General features: G+C 40.7%; 2 protein-coding genes across 3 annotated transcripts in view; one reads left to right on the top strand and one right to left on the bottom strand.

Annotated features, from left to right (window-relative positions):
• LOC138502994 (CYFIP-related Rac1 interactor A-like) overlaps positions 1-17,125 on the top strand; it is a 668,876-nt gene that overhangs the window by 37,785 nt on the left and 613,966 nt on the right. The gene's annotated exons all lie outside the window — the stretch shown is intronic.
• On the bottom strand, positions 143-4,132 carry LOC138504881 (GATA zinc finger domain-containing protein 14-like). The gene is made up of 5 exons (XM_069625291.1): positions 3,957-4,132; positions 3,014-3,850; positions 2,246-2,554; positions 1,195-1,614; positions 143-566 (listed from the first exon to the last, which is right to left on the bottom strand). The coding sequence occupies exons 1-5, from the start codon at positions 4,130-4,132 to the stop codon at positions 143-145; spliced, it is 2,166 nt and encodes a 721-aa protein (XP_069481392.1).

Raw genomic sequence — 17,125 nt, 5'->3', positions numbered from 1 at the left:
ATTCACTTGATAAGGGAGTTGTTGTTTTTGATATTCACTAGATAAGGCGGGTTGTTGGTGATGATGGTATTCACTAGATAAGGCGGGTTGTTGTTGATGATTGTATTCACTCGATAAGGGAGGTTGTTGTTGTTGATGGTATTCACTTGATAAGGGGGTTGTTGGTGTTGATGGTATTCACTAGATAAGGCGGATTGTTGTTGATGGTGGTATTCACTAGATAAGGCGGGTTGTTGTTGATGATGGTATTCACTAGATAAGGCAGGTTGTTCTCAGTGGTATTCACTTGATAAGGGGAGTTGTTGATGATGATGGTATACACTAGATAAGGCAGGTTGTTGTTTTTGGTATTCACTAGATAAGGCGGGTTGTTGTTGATGATGGTATTCACCAGATAAGGAGGGTTGTTGTTGATGATGTTATTCACTGGATAAGGCGGGATGTTTTTGATGATGGTATTCACTAGATAAGGCAGGTTGTTGTTGTTGGTGGTATTCACTTGATAAGGGAGTTGTTTTTTTCGGTATTCACTAGATATGGCGGGTTGTTGTTGATGATGGTATTCACTAGATAAGACGGGTTGTTATTGATGATGATATTCACTAGATAAGGCAGGTTGTTGTTGGTGGTATTCACATGATAAGGGGGTTGTTGTTTTTGGTATTCACTAGATAAGGCGGGTTGTTGTTGATGATGGTATTCACTAGATAAGGCGGGTTGTTGTTGATGATGGTATTCACTAGATAAGGCGGGTTGTTGTTGATGATGGTATTCATTAGATAAGGCCGGTTGTTGTTGATGATGGTATTCACTCAATAAGGGAGGTTGTTGTTGTTGATGGTATTCACATGATAAGGGGGTTGTTGTTTTCGGTATTCACTAGATACGACGGGTTGTTGTTGATGATGGAATTCACTAGATAAGGCAGGTTGTTATTGATGATGATATTCACTAGATAAGGCAGGTTGTTGTTTTCGGTATTCACTAGATAAGGTGGGTTGTTGTTGCTGATGGTATTCACTAGATAAGGCAGGTTGTTGTTGTTGGTGGTATTCACTTGATAAGGGAGTTGTTGTTTTGGGTATTCACTAGATAAGGCGGGTTATTGTTGGTGATGGTATTCATTAGATAAGGCGGGTTGTTGTTGATGATTGTATTCACTCGATAAGGGAGGTTGTTGTTGATGGTATTCACTTGATAAGGGGGTTGTTGGTGTTGATGGTATTCACTAGATAAGGCGGATTGTTGTTGATGGTGGTATTCACTAGATAAGGCGGGTTGTTGTTGATGATGGTATTCACTAGATAAGGCAGGTTGTTCTCAGTGGTATTCACTTGATAAGGGGAGTTGTTGATGATGATGGTATACACTAGATAAGGCAGGTTGTTGTTTTTGGTATTCACTAGATAAGGCGGGTTGTTGTTGATGATGGTATTCACCAGATAAGGAGGGTTGTTGTTGATGATGTTATTCACTGGATAAGGCGGGATGTTTTTGATGATGGTATTCACTAGATAAGGCAGGTTGTTGTTGTTGGTGGTATTCACTTGATAAGGGAGTTGTTTTTTTCGGTATTCACTAGATATGGCGGGTTGTTGTTGATGATGGTATTCACTAGATAAGACGGGTTGTTATTGATGATGATATTCACTAGATAAGGCAGGTTGTTGTTGGTGGTATTCACATGATAAGGGGGTTGTTGTTTTTGGTATTCACTAGATAAGGCGGGTTGTTGTTGATGATGGTATTCACTAGATAAGGCGGGTTGTTGTTGATGATGGTATTCACTAGATAAGGCGGGTTGTTGTTGATGATGGTATTCATTAGATAAGGCCGGTTGTTGTTGATGATGGTATTCACTCAATAAGGGAGGTTGTTGTTGTTGATGGTATTCACATGATAAGGGGGTTGTTGTTTTCGGTATTCACTAGATACGACGGGTTGTTGTTGATGATGGAATTCACTAGATAAGGCAGGTTGTTATTGATGATGATATTCACTAGATAAGGCAGGTTGTTGTTTTCGGTATTCACTAGATAAGGTGGGTTGTTGTTGCTGATGGTATTCACTAGATAAGGCAGGTTGTTGTTGTTGGTGGTATTCACTTGATAAGGGAGTTGTTGTTTTGGGTATTCACTAGATAAGGCGGGTTATTGTTGGTGATGGTATTCATTAGATAAGGTGGGTTGTTGTTGATGATGGTATTCACTCGATAAGAGAGGTTGTTGTTGTTGATGGTATTCACTTGATTAGGGGGTTGTTGGTGTTGATGGTATTCACTAGATAAGGCGGGTTGTTATTGGTGGTGGTATTCACTACATAAGGCGGGTTGTTGTTGATGATGGTATTCACTAGATAAGGCAGGTTGTTCTCAGTGGTATTCACTTGATAAGGGGGGTTGTTGATGATGATGGTATTCACTAGATAAGGCAGGTTGTTGTTTTTGGTATTCACTAGATAAGGCGGGTTGTTATTGATGATGATATTCACTCGATAAGGCAGGTTGTTGTTGGTGGTATTCACATGATAAGGGGGTTGTTGTTTTGGGTATTCACTAGATAAGGCGGGTTGTTGTTGGTGATGGTATTCATTAGATAAGGCGGGTTGTTGTTGATGATGGTATTCACTCAATAAGAGAGGTAGTTGTTGTTGATGGTATTCACTTGATTAGGGGGTTGTTGGTGTTGATGGTATTCACTAGATAAGGCGGGTTGTTGTTGATGGTGGTATTCACTACATAAGGCGGGTTGTTGTTGATGATGGTATTCACTAGATAAGGCAGGTTGTTCTCAGTGGTATTCACTTGATAAGGGGGGTTGTTGATGATGATGGTATTCAATAGATAAGGCAGGTTGTTATTTTTGGTATTCACTAGATAAGGCGGGTTGTTGTTGATGATGGTATTCACCAGATAAGGAGGGTTGTTGTTGATGATGGTATTCACTGGATAAGGCGGGATGTTTTTGATGATGGTATTCACTAGATAAATCGGGTTGTTGTTGGTGGTATTCACTTGATAAGGGGGTTGTTGTTTTCGGTATTCACTAGATAAGGCGGGTTGTTGTTGATGATGGTATTCACTAGATAAGGCAGGTTGTTGTTGGTGGTGGTATTCACTAGATAAGGCGGGTTGTTGTTGATGATGGTATTCACTAGATAAGGTGGGTTGTTGTTCATGATGGTGTTCACTAGATAAGGAGGATTGTTGATGATGATGGTATTCACTAGATAAGGCAGGTTGTTGTTGGTGGTATTCACTTGATAAGGGAGTTGTTGTTTTTGGTATTCACTAGATAAGGCGGGTTGTTGTTGATGATTGTATTCACTCGATAAGGGAGTTTGTTGTTGTTGATGGTATTCACTTGATAGGGGGTTGTTGGTGTTGCTGGTATTCACTAGATAAGGTGGGTTGTTGTTGATGGAGGTATTCACTAGATAAGGCGGGTTGTTGTTGATGATGGCATTCACTAGATAAGGCAGGTTGTTCTCAGTGGTATTCACTTGATAGGGGGGGTTGTTGATGATGATGGTATTCACTAGATAAGGCAGGTTGTTGTTTTTGGTATTCACTAGATAAGGCGGGTTGTTGTTGATGATGGTATTCACCAGATAAGGAGGGTTGTTGTTGATGATGGTATTCACTGGATAAGGGGGGATGTTTCTGATGATGGTATTAACTAGATAAGTCAGGTTGTTGTTGGTGGTATTCACTTGATAAGGGGGTTGTTGTTTTCGGTATTCACTAGATAAGGCGGGTTGTTGTTGATGATGGTATTCACTAGATAAGGCAGGTTGTTGTTGGTGGTGGAATTCACTAGATAAGGCGGGTTGTTGTTGATGATGGTATTCACTAGATAAGGTGGGTTGTTGTTCATAATGGTGTTCACTAGATAAGGAGGGTTGTTGATGATGATGGTATTCACTAGATAAGGCAGGTTGTTGTTGGTGGTATTCACTTGATAAGGGAGTTGTTGTTTTCGGTATTCACTAGATAAGGCGGGTTATTGTTGATGATGGTATTCACTAGATAAGGCAGGTTGTTGTTGTGAGTGGTATTCATTAGATAAGGCGGGTTGTTGTTGATGATGGTATTCACTCGATAAGGCAGGTTGTTGTTGTTGGTGACATTCATTACATAAGACGGGTTGTTGTTGATGATGGTATTCACTAGATAAGGCAGGTTGTTGTTGGTGGTATTCACTTGATAAGGGAGTTGTTGTTTTCGGTATTCACTAGATAAGGCAGGTTCTTGTTGTTGGTGGTATTCACTAGATAAGGCAGGTTGTTGTTGTTGGTGGTATTGATTGATAAGGGGGTTGTTGTTTTCGGTATTCACTTGATAAGGCGGGTTGTTGTGGATGATGGTATTCACTAGATAAAGCGGGTTGTTATTGATGATGATATTCACTAGATAAGGCGGGTTGTTGTTGGTGGTGGTATTCACTTGATAAGGCGGTTGTTGTTTTTGTATTCACTAGATATGGCGGGTTGTTGTTGATGATGGTATTCACTAGATAAGGCAGGTTGTTGTTGTTGGTGGTATTCATTCGATAAGGCGGGTTGTTGTTGATGATGGTATTCACTAGATAAGGCAGGTTGTTGTTGTTGGTGGTATTGACTTGATAAGGGGGTTGTTGTTTTCGGTATTCACTTGATAAGGCGGTTTGTTGTGGATGATGGTATTCACTAGTTAAGGCAGGTTGATGTTGATGGTGGTATTCACTTGATAAGGGGGTTGTTGTTTTCAGTATTCACTTAAAAAGGCAGGTTGTTGTGGATGATGATATTCACTAAATAAGGAAGGTTGTTGTTGTTGTTGGTGTTATTCACTTGATAAGGCGGGTTGTTGTTGATGATGGTATTCACTAGATAAGGCGGGTTGTTGTTGATGATGGTATTCACTAGATAAGGTGGGTTGTTGTTGATGATGGTATTCACTAGATAAGCAGGGTTGTTGATGATGATGGTATTCACTAGATACGGCAGGTTGTTGTTTTTGGTATTCACCAGATAAGGCGGGTTGTTTTTGATGATGGTATTCACTAGAAAAGTCAGGTTGTTGTTGGTGGTATTCACTTGATAAGGGGGTTGTTGTTTTCGGTTTTCACTAGATAAGGCGGGTTGCTGTTGATGATGGTATTCACTAGATAAGGCAGGTTGTTGTTGGTGGTATTCACTAGATAAGGCGGGTTGTTTTTGATGATGGTATTCACTAGATAAGATGGGTTATTGTCATGATGGTGTTCACTAGATAAGGGGGTTGGTGATGATGATGGTATTCACTAGATAAGGCAGGTTGTTGTTGGTGGTATTCACTTGATAAGGGAGTTGTATTTTTCGGTATTCACTAGATAAGGCGGGTTGTTGTTGATGATGGTATTCACTAGATAAGGCAGGTTGTTGTTGTTGGTGGTATTCATTAGATAAGACGGGTTGATGTTGATGATGGTATTCACTAGATAAGGCAGGTTCTTGTTGTTGGTGGTATTCACTAGATAAGGCAGGTTGTTGTTGTTGGTGGTATTCACATGATAAGGGGGTTGTTGTTTTCGGTATTCACTTGATAAGGCGGGTTGTTGTGGATGATGGTATTCACTAGATAAGGCAGGTTGATGTTGTTGGTGGTATTCACTTGATAAGGGGGTTGTTGTTTTCGGTATTCACTAGATAAGGCAGGTTGTTGTTGTTGGTGTTATTCACTTGACAAGGCGGGTTGTTGTTGATGATTGTAGTCACTAGATAAGGCAGGTTGTTGTTGATGATCATATTCACTAGATAAGGTGGGTTGTTGTTGTTGGTGTTATTCACTTGATAAGGCGGGTTGTTGTTGATGATGGAATTCACTAGATAAGGCAGGTTGTTGTTGATGATGATATTCACTAGATAAGGTGGGTTGTTGTTGATGATGTTATTCACTAGATAAGGCAGGTTGTTGTTGTTGGTGGTATTCACTTGATAAGGGGGTTGTTGTTTTGGATATTCACTAGATAAGGCAGGTTGTTGTTGGAGGTGGTATTCACTTGATACGGTGGGTTGTTGTTGATGATGGTATTCACTAGATAAGGCAGGTTGTTGTTGATGATGGTATTCACTAGATAAGGCAGGTTGCTGTTGTTGGTGGTATTCACTTGATAAGGGGGTTGTTGTTTTTTGATATTCACTAGATAAGGCAGGTTGTTGTTGTTGGTGGTATTCGCTTGATAAGGTGGTTTGTTGTTGATGATGGCATTCACTAGATAAGGTGGGTTGTTGTTGATGATGGTATTCACTAGATAAGGCGGGTTGTTGTTGATGATGGTATTCACTAGATAAGGCAGGTTGTTGTTGTTGGTGGTATTCACTTGATAAGGGGGTTGTTGTTTTCGGTATTCAATAGATAAGGCAGGTTGTTGTTGATGGTAGTATTCACTAGATAAGGCGGGTTGATGATGGTATTCACTAGATAAGGCAGGTTGTTGTTGGTGGTGGTATTCACTTGATAAGGGGGTTGTTGTTTTCGGTATTCACTAGATAAGGCAGGTTGTTGTTGATGATACTATTCACTAGATAAGGTGGCTTGTTGATGATGGTATTCACTGGATAAGGTGGGTTGTTGTTGATGATGGTATTCACTAGATAAGGCAGGTTGTTGTTGTTTTTGGTATTCACTAGATATGGCAGGTTGTTGTTGATGTTGTTGTTGCTATTCACTAGATAAGGCAGGTTGCTGTTGTTGTTGTTGGTATTCACTAGATAAGGCAGGTTGTTGTTGATGGTGGTATTCACTAGATAAGGTGGGTTGTTGTTGATGATGGTATTCACTAGATAAGGCGGGTTATTGTTGAGGCAGGTTGTTGTTGGTGGTATTCACTTGATAAGGGGGTTGTTGTTTTCGGTATTCACTAGATATGACGGGTTGTTGTTGATGATGGTATTCACTAGATAAGGAAGGTTGTTGTTTTTTGGTATTCACTACATATGACGGGTTGTTGTTGATGATGGTATTCACTAGATAAGGCAGGTTGTTGTTTTCGGTATTCACTAGATATGGCGGGTTGTTGTTGATGTTGTTTATGTTGTTGTTGGTATTCACTAGATAAGGCGGGTTATTGTTGAGGCACATTATTGTTGTTTTTGGTGGTATTCACTTGGAAAGGGGGTTGCTGTTTTCGGTATTCACTGGATAAGGTGGGTTGTTGATGATGGTATTCACTAGATAAGGCAGGTTGTTGTTGTTGTTGCTGTTGTTGGTATTCACTAGATAAGGCAGGTTGTTGTTGATGATGGTATTCACTAGATAAGGCGGGTTGTTGTTCATGATGGTATTCACTAGATAAGGCGGGTTGTTGTTCATGATGGTATTCACTAGATAAGGCAGGTTTTTGTTGTTCGTGGTATTCACTTGGTAAGGGGGTTGTTTATTTCGGTATTCACTATATAAGGCGGATTGTTGTTGATGATGGTATTCACTAGATAAGGCAGGTTGGTGTTATTGGTGGTATTCACTTCATAAGGGGGTTGTTGTTTTCGATATTCACTAGATAAGGTGGGTTGTTGTTGATGATGGTATTCACTATATAAGGCAGGTTGTTGTTGATGCTGGTATTCACTAGAAAAGGCAGGTTGTTGATGATGGTATTCACTAGATAAGGTGGGTTGTTGTTGATGATGGTATTTATTTATTTATTTATTTACTTGTTTTTAATCGGAAAAGAAATTAGCGATTTTTACAAGAACCCTTCTCCTTCTACAGATGCACCGAGATGCTTTTCACAGTCGTTTTTGTGATGATGATGACGCTTCTGAGTTCATAGTCACTTTCCGCCTTCTCTCTCGAGAATTTCGCTGTTATTTGATTGTTTCTCGGATTTGGCTTGCAATGGGCGATTTCACTGTTCCGGCCATCTCTGCTATTTTCCTATGGGCCTGTGTGTTGGAAATCTTTTCGAAGGCAAGGTCTATCAATTTTACTGCCGCTATGGTCCATCTCGTTGTTTCTCCGGAGATTAGCCTATTCCAGACCGCCTCTTCATCTAGCGTCGTCGCCCCTTGCAGACATGGTTGTATATATCTGTCTCTATTTATGCTGGTTTTTGGGCATCTTAGGACTAGATGTCGCAATGTTTCCACTTCTTCTTTATTTTTGCATAGGCGTCAACTTTTATCCATTTTTGATGATCTAATGGCTAGGATTTGGTGGGTCATCAGCAGGTTTAATCTTGCCTTCAAGAATGTGCTCCTCATCTTTTTGTTCGGGAACTTTTTGCAGTAGTTCAGTGGCTCTTTCACCCTGTTGAACGTCGGTGGAAGGTGGGTGAGTAGCTTGTTTGCTCTCGCTGTGTCTACAGTGTGGATCCAATCCATGAGTTCAATTTTTATCTTCACTCGATCTGGATTTTTTTTGAGATCTTCTTCTGTGCATGATATTTCGTTTAGTGTTTCTTGTATTGTTGTTGCCCAATTGTTGAGCGCTTTACACGTACCCGTTTTCAATTCTTCTGCTATCACCGCACATATTGGCAATGAATCGGCTATTATGACTTTCCTATAAAGTCTCAGCTTGCTTTGCTTCACTGATGTAGCTAACGAGACCAGGCCCAATTCCCTTCTAATTGCGGGCATGGAGGTTGATTTCGGTAAGCCTAGTACTGCCTTCCACACGTGTCCTTTCAATTTTTGCCATATTGAGTTCGGTAAGTTGAGGGCGGCTTCCATACCATAGGTGATAGAAGGCACAACCTTTGCCTTGTAAAATTTTATTGCCGGAATAATGGAGAATTTCCCAAATTTGTTGTCGACCAGTCTAGTTTGTGCCGTAAGTCTTTTGACTTTGTCCCATAACTGATCTTGTATTGCGTTGTCACCTGCTGATCCATCTAAGGTTACCCCTATGTATTTAAACTTGTCGACTACTTCCAGTTTGGCGTTCTCCAAATGCCAATTTGACTGCTTTGTATTTTTGTTTGCGGTTTTTTCAAAAACCATCACTTTAGTTTTTGTTGTATTAATTTCCAGATGGTTTGTTGACATATACTTTGCCAGATTGTTCAGTTTTCGTTGCAGCCCAATTGGTGTTTGGTCAATGATGATGGCGTCGTCTGCGTACCATAGTCGTGGTATGATTTCATTTCCAATTTTTGGTGGGAAAGCTCTTATTTGTTTTTCTTCGGTCTGGTAGTCCCCCAAGAAAGCGATGAACAGGGCTGGAGCTAGTGGGCAGCCCTGCTTTACACCTCGCTGGATTTCAATCTCTTCCGACAAGGTGCCTTGTTTATTCAGTTTTACTCTGATTTTTGTGTTTTCATGAAGCGCTTTTATTGGTGCCATGATGGACGTTGGGCATGCCCACTTGCTCAGTTTCAGCCATAGTTTTTCTCGATCAATTTTATCAAAGGCTTTTGATAAATCTACGAATGCCAGGTAGATTTTTGGGGCACCTTCTTTTACTTTTGCTTTCAAGATCTGAATGATCAATATATTTATTGTCGTGCCTCCCTTCTTCTGGAACCCTGTCTGAAAAATGTCGAAGCAGGGTGCAGTCTTTGCCCATGTCCCAAAGTGGGTCAACAACTGGGTTGCGTAGATTTTGCCCACAATGCCTAACAGTGCTATGGGCCTGTAGCTTTCCGGGTCTTCTCTGTCGCCTTTTTTGTACACTGGCACAATTATGGCCTTTAGCCATGTTTCCGGCACCATTTTTGTCTGGGCACAATGTGAGAACATTTTGCTAATTAGCACTGCCCATGCCTTCGCAGATTGCTTTAGGTCGATATTTGACAACCCATCCGGTCCGGGGGCCCTTGATGTTTTTAAGTTTTTGATGGTTTTTTCAATGTCTGTGATGTTAGCCACGTTCACCCAAATGGCTGTCATGTCTGGTAATCCTTTAGTTGTTTGCGTTTTCGGTCGCTCGAATTGTGCCATTAGATATGATTTCCAATTTGACTCAGGGACTTGATTTATCAGTTCTGGTGGCCTCGATGTATTTGTTGCTTTGTTTATTCTCCAGAAATCGCTTGTTTTCTTTGAGCCAAGACTTTTCAACATTTTTTCCGCATCTTGTTGGTACATCCACAGTCTATGTTGCTTTAGCCAATGGTTATATTTCTTAGCCTCCATCTGCCAGTTTTCCCAGTCTTCCTGCTGGTTTCTTTTTATTGCAATTTTTCTTAACCTCCTCACCACTTTTCTTCTTTCCACCACCAGTTTATCATATGTGTGTAATGCGTTTGATGTTTTCTTCTGTTGACTCCTCGCTAGTTTTTTGTATGGTATCAGCAACGGTATGTAGTTCGGTCGAGTTTGTGGGGCTTTTTCTTGAGCTTCCTCTGAGAGTCTATATCTTGCTGTTATCGTTTTTACCTCTTCTTCTGTTAGACAGACTCTAGATTGCTGGTTGTTTATTTCAAGATTGTGTTTGTACACATGATTTTCAGTTTGTGATCCTGTCCATTTGCATATTAGCAGATTGTGATCACTGTGTGTGGTTCTTTGGACTTTGTATTCTTCAATTCTGGGTATGAATTCTGTTGACACAAAGATGTAATCTAGGGTAGCTTTTGCATTCAAACTCTCCCAAGTTGGAATGTTCTTTTGTTTCGGAAATAGAGCTGCGATGTTGTGGAGATTTCTTGGTTTAATCAGGGTCTCCCATGCAACACCTCTCTCGCGGGTTGAATCTTGACACTTTCCCGACTTTGTTTCTTTGTTCCCCTCTCTGCAATCGGCGTTTAAGTGGCCACATATGATGATGTCCGCATTCATGTGTTCTATTTTGATTTCATCTATCACCTCTGCCATTTTTGCGCAGTACGTTTTGTTTGTCATCTTTTGGGGGTTCCAATACGTGTTTATTATGATGACTTGGTTGTCAATCCTCTTGCTATTTGATTTTCCTTCGTTGGTCCATGTGGTCAGTATTACTAACATCTCATATGATTTGTGTAATTTTGTCGGTGTTGCCAGGCCTACTCCCATTTTCGTTGCTGTCAATAGGCCTGAGGATGGTCGGCCTAACAAGCCCTTGCTTGCAGGTGCTATTTCCACTACATAGCCGTCTAGGCCGGGTTTTTCTTGTAGCCAAGTTTCTTGTAGGCATATGATGTCTAGTGCGCCTAAGTCCACGTCGCCCGGTCTGGTTAAGTGCGTATATCCTCTTGTGTTCCATGACCCCAGGATGAAACATTTCTTGGTTTCTTTTTGGTCACCACTTCTTTGTTCATCCCACATAGGTGCCGGTGACCATGTTAGTTGCTAATTTTCTGTTTTGCCCATTAAGGCTGCTTTTAGCCATGCTAGCGGGCCCGTGTTCGTTGACGTATCCTTTGTTTGTCTCGGAGGTGATTTCTTTGCTCTCTCGTTTCTACTGTGGCGGCCAGTTCTCTCTGGACTAAAATGTCTCTGAACGCGTTTTGGTTCCCCTCTCCGGTATAAGTTCTGATATTCTGCGCCCGTGTCCTGGTGCTCCTTCCTTGATTGCGTGTTTTATTTTTCGTCCTTATGGGGTCTTCGGTTCTCTTTTCTGTCTTCCGTTCGTCCATACATCACTTCCCAATCGATACCCCTTTCTTCTCTATGTTTTCCTAGTCTATTAGATCGATACCGCTCTTCTGTCCGTGAAGTGAAATGGTATGGTCTTCTTTCTTTTTCATCATACTTAGGGTCTTTCTTTTCTTTTTGTATTTCTCTTTTTATTTCTGTCAGCCCAAACCCATTTTGGAGCATTTCAGTAGCTGCGTTTGCTTCTGTTTCTTGCCGGATTGGTTCTTTCACGTGAATGTATGCCTTTGCGATCTTTCCTCTATGATAAGGCTCTACTAACGTGATATCTTCTGTTTTTATCATCTTCAACGCGTTCATTTTGCTCATTAATTTCAAGATCGTCTTCCTATTTAGGATCATGTATCCACTTTTTAGATCTAATTGCTCAAGTTTAAATATAAGTTCCTGTCTTTCCGCTTTCGACATACCCGTACTTCTGTTTTTCTCTGGGCTTTTTATCACCTGTTTTCGGTGCGTTGTTGACCGCTCACTTATTCTTTGGTCTTTTGAGGGCTTTCGTTCTTCTTCTCTGTTCTTTTTTTGTGTTTCCGTTTCTCTCCCCTTTTGGATCTCACTTGCCTCTCGGCTTCTTTTTGGTGTTTGGGGTTTCATGTTTTGTCTAATTTCTATTTCTTTCTCTGGTTCTTTTTGCTTTTGTGTTTGCTGATCTGTGTTCACCTCCATCACTGAGTTGTTGGAGGCGGTCTCCCAATGCTGGGACAAGTTCATCAGGTTAGTGTCGCTCATAAAATCTTCGACCGAGAGGGGGGGGGCTTCTCATTTTGTCTCTTTTACTTTCTTTCTGGCTTTTTTCTGAACTTTCCTCTCTGATTTCTTCTTCTTTTTTTTTTTTTCTTTTAGTTTTTCTGCTTCCTGCTGCTCCGCCTTCTCTGTCATCGGGTCTTTGTCAGCCTTGTCATTTTTCTTTAGTTTCAATATCACTGGGACTTTATTCTGGGGATGATTCTGGAGTCCTGATTTGATTGGGTATGTTTGTGGGGGTTTGGATCTTTTCTCCATCACTTCCTTTATCTCATGGTCTCCTTTGTGTCTCTCTGTTAATGCCGCATTTTTACTTTCCCGCTCTGATTTTTTGGTTTTCTCGTTCTCCTCCTCTGTCCCTCTTTTTAGGCACTCAATTTGTTTCTTTTTTTTTTTTTGTTTTGATGGTATTCACTAGATAAGGCGGGTTGTTGTTGATGATGGTATTCACTAGATAAGGCAGGTTGTTGTTGTTGGTGGTATTCACTTGATAATGGGGTTGTTGTTTTCGGTATTCACTAGATAAGGCGGGTTATTGTTGATGGTATTCACTAGATAAGGCAGGTTGCTGTTGTTGGTGGTATTCACTTGATAAGGGGGTTGTTGTTTTCAAAATTCACTAGATAAGGCAGGTTGTTGTTGTTGGTGGTATTCGCTTGATAAGGCGGGTTGTTGTTGATGATGGTATTCACTAGATAAGGTGGGTTGTTGTTGGTGGTATTCACTTGATAAGGGGGTTGTTGTTTTCGATATTCACTAGATAAGACAGGTTGTTTGTGGTGTTCATTTGATAAGGCAGGTCATTGTTGTTGGTGGTATTCACTTGATAAGGGGGTTGTTGTTTTCGATATTCACTAGATAAGGCAGGTTGTTGTTGGCGGTGGTATTCACTTGATAAGGTGGGTTGTTGTTGATGATGGTATTCACTCGATAAGGCAGGTTGTTGTTGATGATGGTATTCACTAGATAAGGCAGGTTGCTGTTGTTGGTGGTATTCATTTGATAAGGGGTTGTTGTTTTCAGTATTCACTAGATAAGGCGGGTTGTTGTTGATGATGGTATTCACTAGATAAGGCAGGTTGCTGTTGGTGGTATTCACTTGATAAGGGAGTTGTTGTTTTCGGTATTCACTAGATAAGGCGGGTTGTTGTTGATGATGGTATTCTCTAGATAAGGCAGGTTGTTGTTGTTGGTGGTATTCACTTGATAAGGGGGTTGTTGTTTTCGATATTCACTAGATAAGGCGGGTTGTTGTTGATGGTGGTATTCACTAGATAAGGCAGGTTGTTGTTGTTGGTAGTATTCACTTGATAAGGGGGTTGTTGTTTTCGGTATTCACTAGATAAGGCTGGTTGTTGTTGATGATACTATTCACTAGATAAGGTGGGTTGTTGATGATGGTATTCACTGGATAAGTCGGGTTGTTGTTGATGATGGTATTCACTAGATAAGGCAGGTTGTTGTTGTTGGTGGTATTCACTTGATAAGGCGGTTGTTGTTTTTGGTATTCACTAGATATGGCAGGTTGTTGTTAATGTTGTTGTTGCTATTCACTAGATAAGGCAGGTTGTTGTTGATGATGGTATTCACTAGATAAGGTGGGTTGTTTTTGATGATGGTATTCACTAGATAAGGCGGGTTATTGTTGAGGCACGTTGTTGTTGTTTTTGGTGGTATTCACTTGATAAGGGGGTTGCTGTTTTTGGTATTCACTGAATAAGGTTGGTTGTTGATGATGGTATTCACTAGATAAGGCAGGTTGTTGTTGTTGTTGTTGTTGGTATTCACTAGATAAGGCAGGTTGTTGTTGATGATGGTATTCACTAGATAAGGCGGGTTGTTGTTCATGATGGTATTCACTAGATAAGGTGGGTTGTTGTTCATGATGGTATTCACTAGATAAGGCAGGTTGTTGTTGTTGGTGGTATTCACTTGATAAGGGGGTTGTTGTTTTCGGTATTCACTAGATAAGGCTGGTTGTTGTTGATGATACTATTCACTAGATAAGGTGGGTTGTTGATGATGGTATTCACTGGATAAGGCGGGTTGTTGTTGATGATGGTATTCACTAGATAAGGCAGGTTGTTGTTGTTGGTGGTATTCACTTGATAAGGCGGTTGTTGTTTTTGGTATTCACTAGATATGGCAGGTTGTTGTTAATGTTGTTGTTGCTATTCACTAGATAAGGCAGGTTGTTGTTGATGATGGTATTCACTAGATAAGGTGGGTTGTTTTTGATGATGGTATTCACTAGATAAGGTGGGTTATTGTTGAGGCAAGTTGTTGTTGTTTTTGGTGGTATTCACTTGATAAGGGGGTTGCTGTTTTTGGTATTCACTGAATAAGGTTGGTTGTTGATGATGGTATTCACTAGATAAGGCAGGTTGTTGTTGTTGTTGTTGTTGGTATTCACTAGATAAGGCAGGTTGTTGTTGATGATGGTATTCACTAGATAAGGCGGGTTGTTGTTCATGATGGTATTCACTAGATAAGGTGGGTTGTTGTTCATGATGGTATTCACTAGATAAGGCAGGTTGTTGTTGGTGGTGGTATTCACTAGATAAGGCAGGTTGGTGTTGTTGGTGGTATTCACTTCATAAGGGGGTCGTTGTTTTTGATATTCACTAGATAAGGCGGGTTGTTGTTGATGATGGTATTCACTAGATAAGGCGGGTTGTTGTTGTTGGTGGTATTCACTTGATAAGGGGGTTGTTGTTTTCGGTATTCACTAGATAAGGCGGGTTGTTGTTGATGATGGTATAGATAAGGCAGGTTGCTGTTGGTGGTATTCACTTGATAAGGGAGTTGTTGTTTTCGGTATTCACTAGATAAGGCGGGTTGTTGTTGATGATGGTATTCTCTAGATAAGGCAGGTTGTTGTTGTTGGTGGTATTCACTTGATAAGGGGGTTGTTGTTTTCGATATTCACTAGATAAGGCGGGTTGTTGTTGATGGTGGTATTCACTAGATAAGGCAGGTTGTTGTTGATGATACTATTCACTAGATAAGGTGGGTTGTTGATGATGGTATTCACTGGATAAGGCGGGTTGTTGTTGATGATGGTATTCACTAGATAAGGCAGGTTGTTGTTGTTGGTGGTAGTCACTTGATAAGGCGGTTGTTGTTTTTGGTATTCACTAGATATGGCAGGTTGCTGTTAATGTGGTTGTTGCTATTCACTAGATAAGGCAGGTTGTTGTTGATGATGGTATTCACTAGATAAGGTGGGTTGTTTTTGATGATGGTATTCACTAGATAAGGCGGGTTATTGTTGAGGCACGTTGTTGTTGTTTTTGGTGGTATTCACTTGATAAGGGGGTTGCTGTTTTTGGTATTCACTGAATAAGGTTGGTTGTTGATGATGGTATTCACTAGATAAGGCAGGTTGTTGTTGTTGTTGTTGTTGGTATTCACTAGATAAGGCAGGTCATTGTTGTTGGTGGTATTCACTTGATAAGGGGGTTGTTGTTTTCGATATTCACTAGATAAGGCAGGTTGTTGTTGGTGGTGGTATTCACTTGATAAGGTGGGTTGTTGTTGATGATGGCATTCACTCGATAAGGCAGGTTGTTGTTGATGATGGTATTCACTAGATAAGGCAGGTTGCTGTTGTTGGTGGTATTCACTTGATAAGGGGGTTGTTGTTTTCAGTATTCACTAGGTAAGGCGGGTTGTTGTTGATGATGGTATTCACTAGATAAGGCAGGTTGCTGTTGGTGGTATTCACTTGATAAGGGAGTTGTTGTTTTCGGTATTCACTAGATAAGGCGGGTTGTTGTTGATGATGGTATTCTCTAGATAAGGCAGGTTGTTGTTGTTGGTGGTATTCACTTGATAAGGGGGTTGTTGTTTTCGATATTCACTAGATAAGGCGGGTTGTTGTTGATGGTGGTATTCACTAGATAAGGCAGGTTGTTGTTGTTGGTGGTATTCACTTGATAAGGGGGTTGTTGTTTTCGGTATTCACTAGATAAGGCTGGTTGTTGTTGATGATACTATTCACTAGATAAGGAGGGTTGTTGATGATGATGGTATTCACTAGATAAGGCAGGTTGTTGTTGTTGGTGGTATTCACTTGATAAGGCGGTTATTGTTTTTGGTATTCACTAGATATGGCAGGTTGTTGTTAATGTTGTTGTTGCTATTCACTAGATAAGGCAGGTTGTTGTTGATGATGGTATTCACTAGATAAGGTGGGTTGTTTTTGATGATGGTATTCACTAGATAAGGCGGGTTATTGTTGAGGCACGTTGTTGTTGTTTTTGGTGGTATTCACTTGATAAGGGGGTTGCTGTTTTTGGTATTCACTGAATAAGGTTGGTTGTTGATGATGGTATTCACTAGATAAGGCAGGTTGTTGTTGTTGTTGGTATTCACTAGATAAGGCAGGTTGTTGTTGATGATGGTATTCACTAGATAAGGCGGGTTGTTGTTCATGATGGTATTCACTAGATAATGTGGGTTGTTGTTCATGATGGTATTCACTAGATAAGGCAGGTTGTTGTTGTTGGTGGTATTCACTTGATAAGGGGGTTGTTGTTTTCGGTATTCACGAGATAAGGCTGGTTGTTGTTGATGATAATATTCACTAGATAAGGTGGGTTGTTGATGATGGTATTCACTGGATAAGGCGGGTTGTTGATGATGGTATTCACTAGATAAGGCAGGTTGTTGTTGGTGGTATTCACTTGATAAGGGAGTTGTTGTTTTCGGTATTCACTAGATAAGGCGGGTTGTTGTTGATGATGGTATTCTCTAGATAAGGCAGGTTGTTGTTGTTGGTGGTATTCACTTGATAAGGGGGTTGTTGTTTTCGATATTCACTAGATAAGGCGGGTTGTTG

The sequence above is a fragment of the Ambystoma mexicanum genome, chromosome 11, assembly GCF_040938575.1.
Source record: "Ambystoma mexicanum isolate Mex_15411 chromosome 11, UKY_AmexF1_1, whole genome shotgun sequence".
Lineage (NCBI taxonomy): Eukaryota > Metazoa > Chordata > Amphibia > Caudata > Ambystomatidae > Ambystoma > Ambystoma mexicanum.
This window is presented reverse-complemented; position numbering and strand designations above follow the sequence as displayed.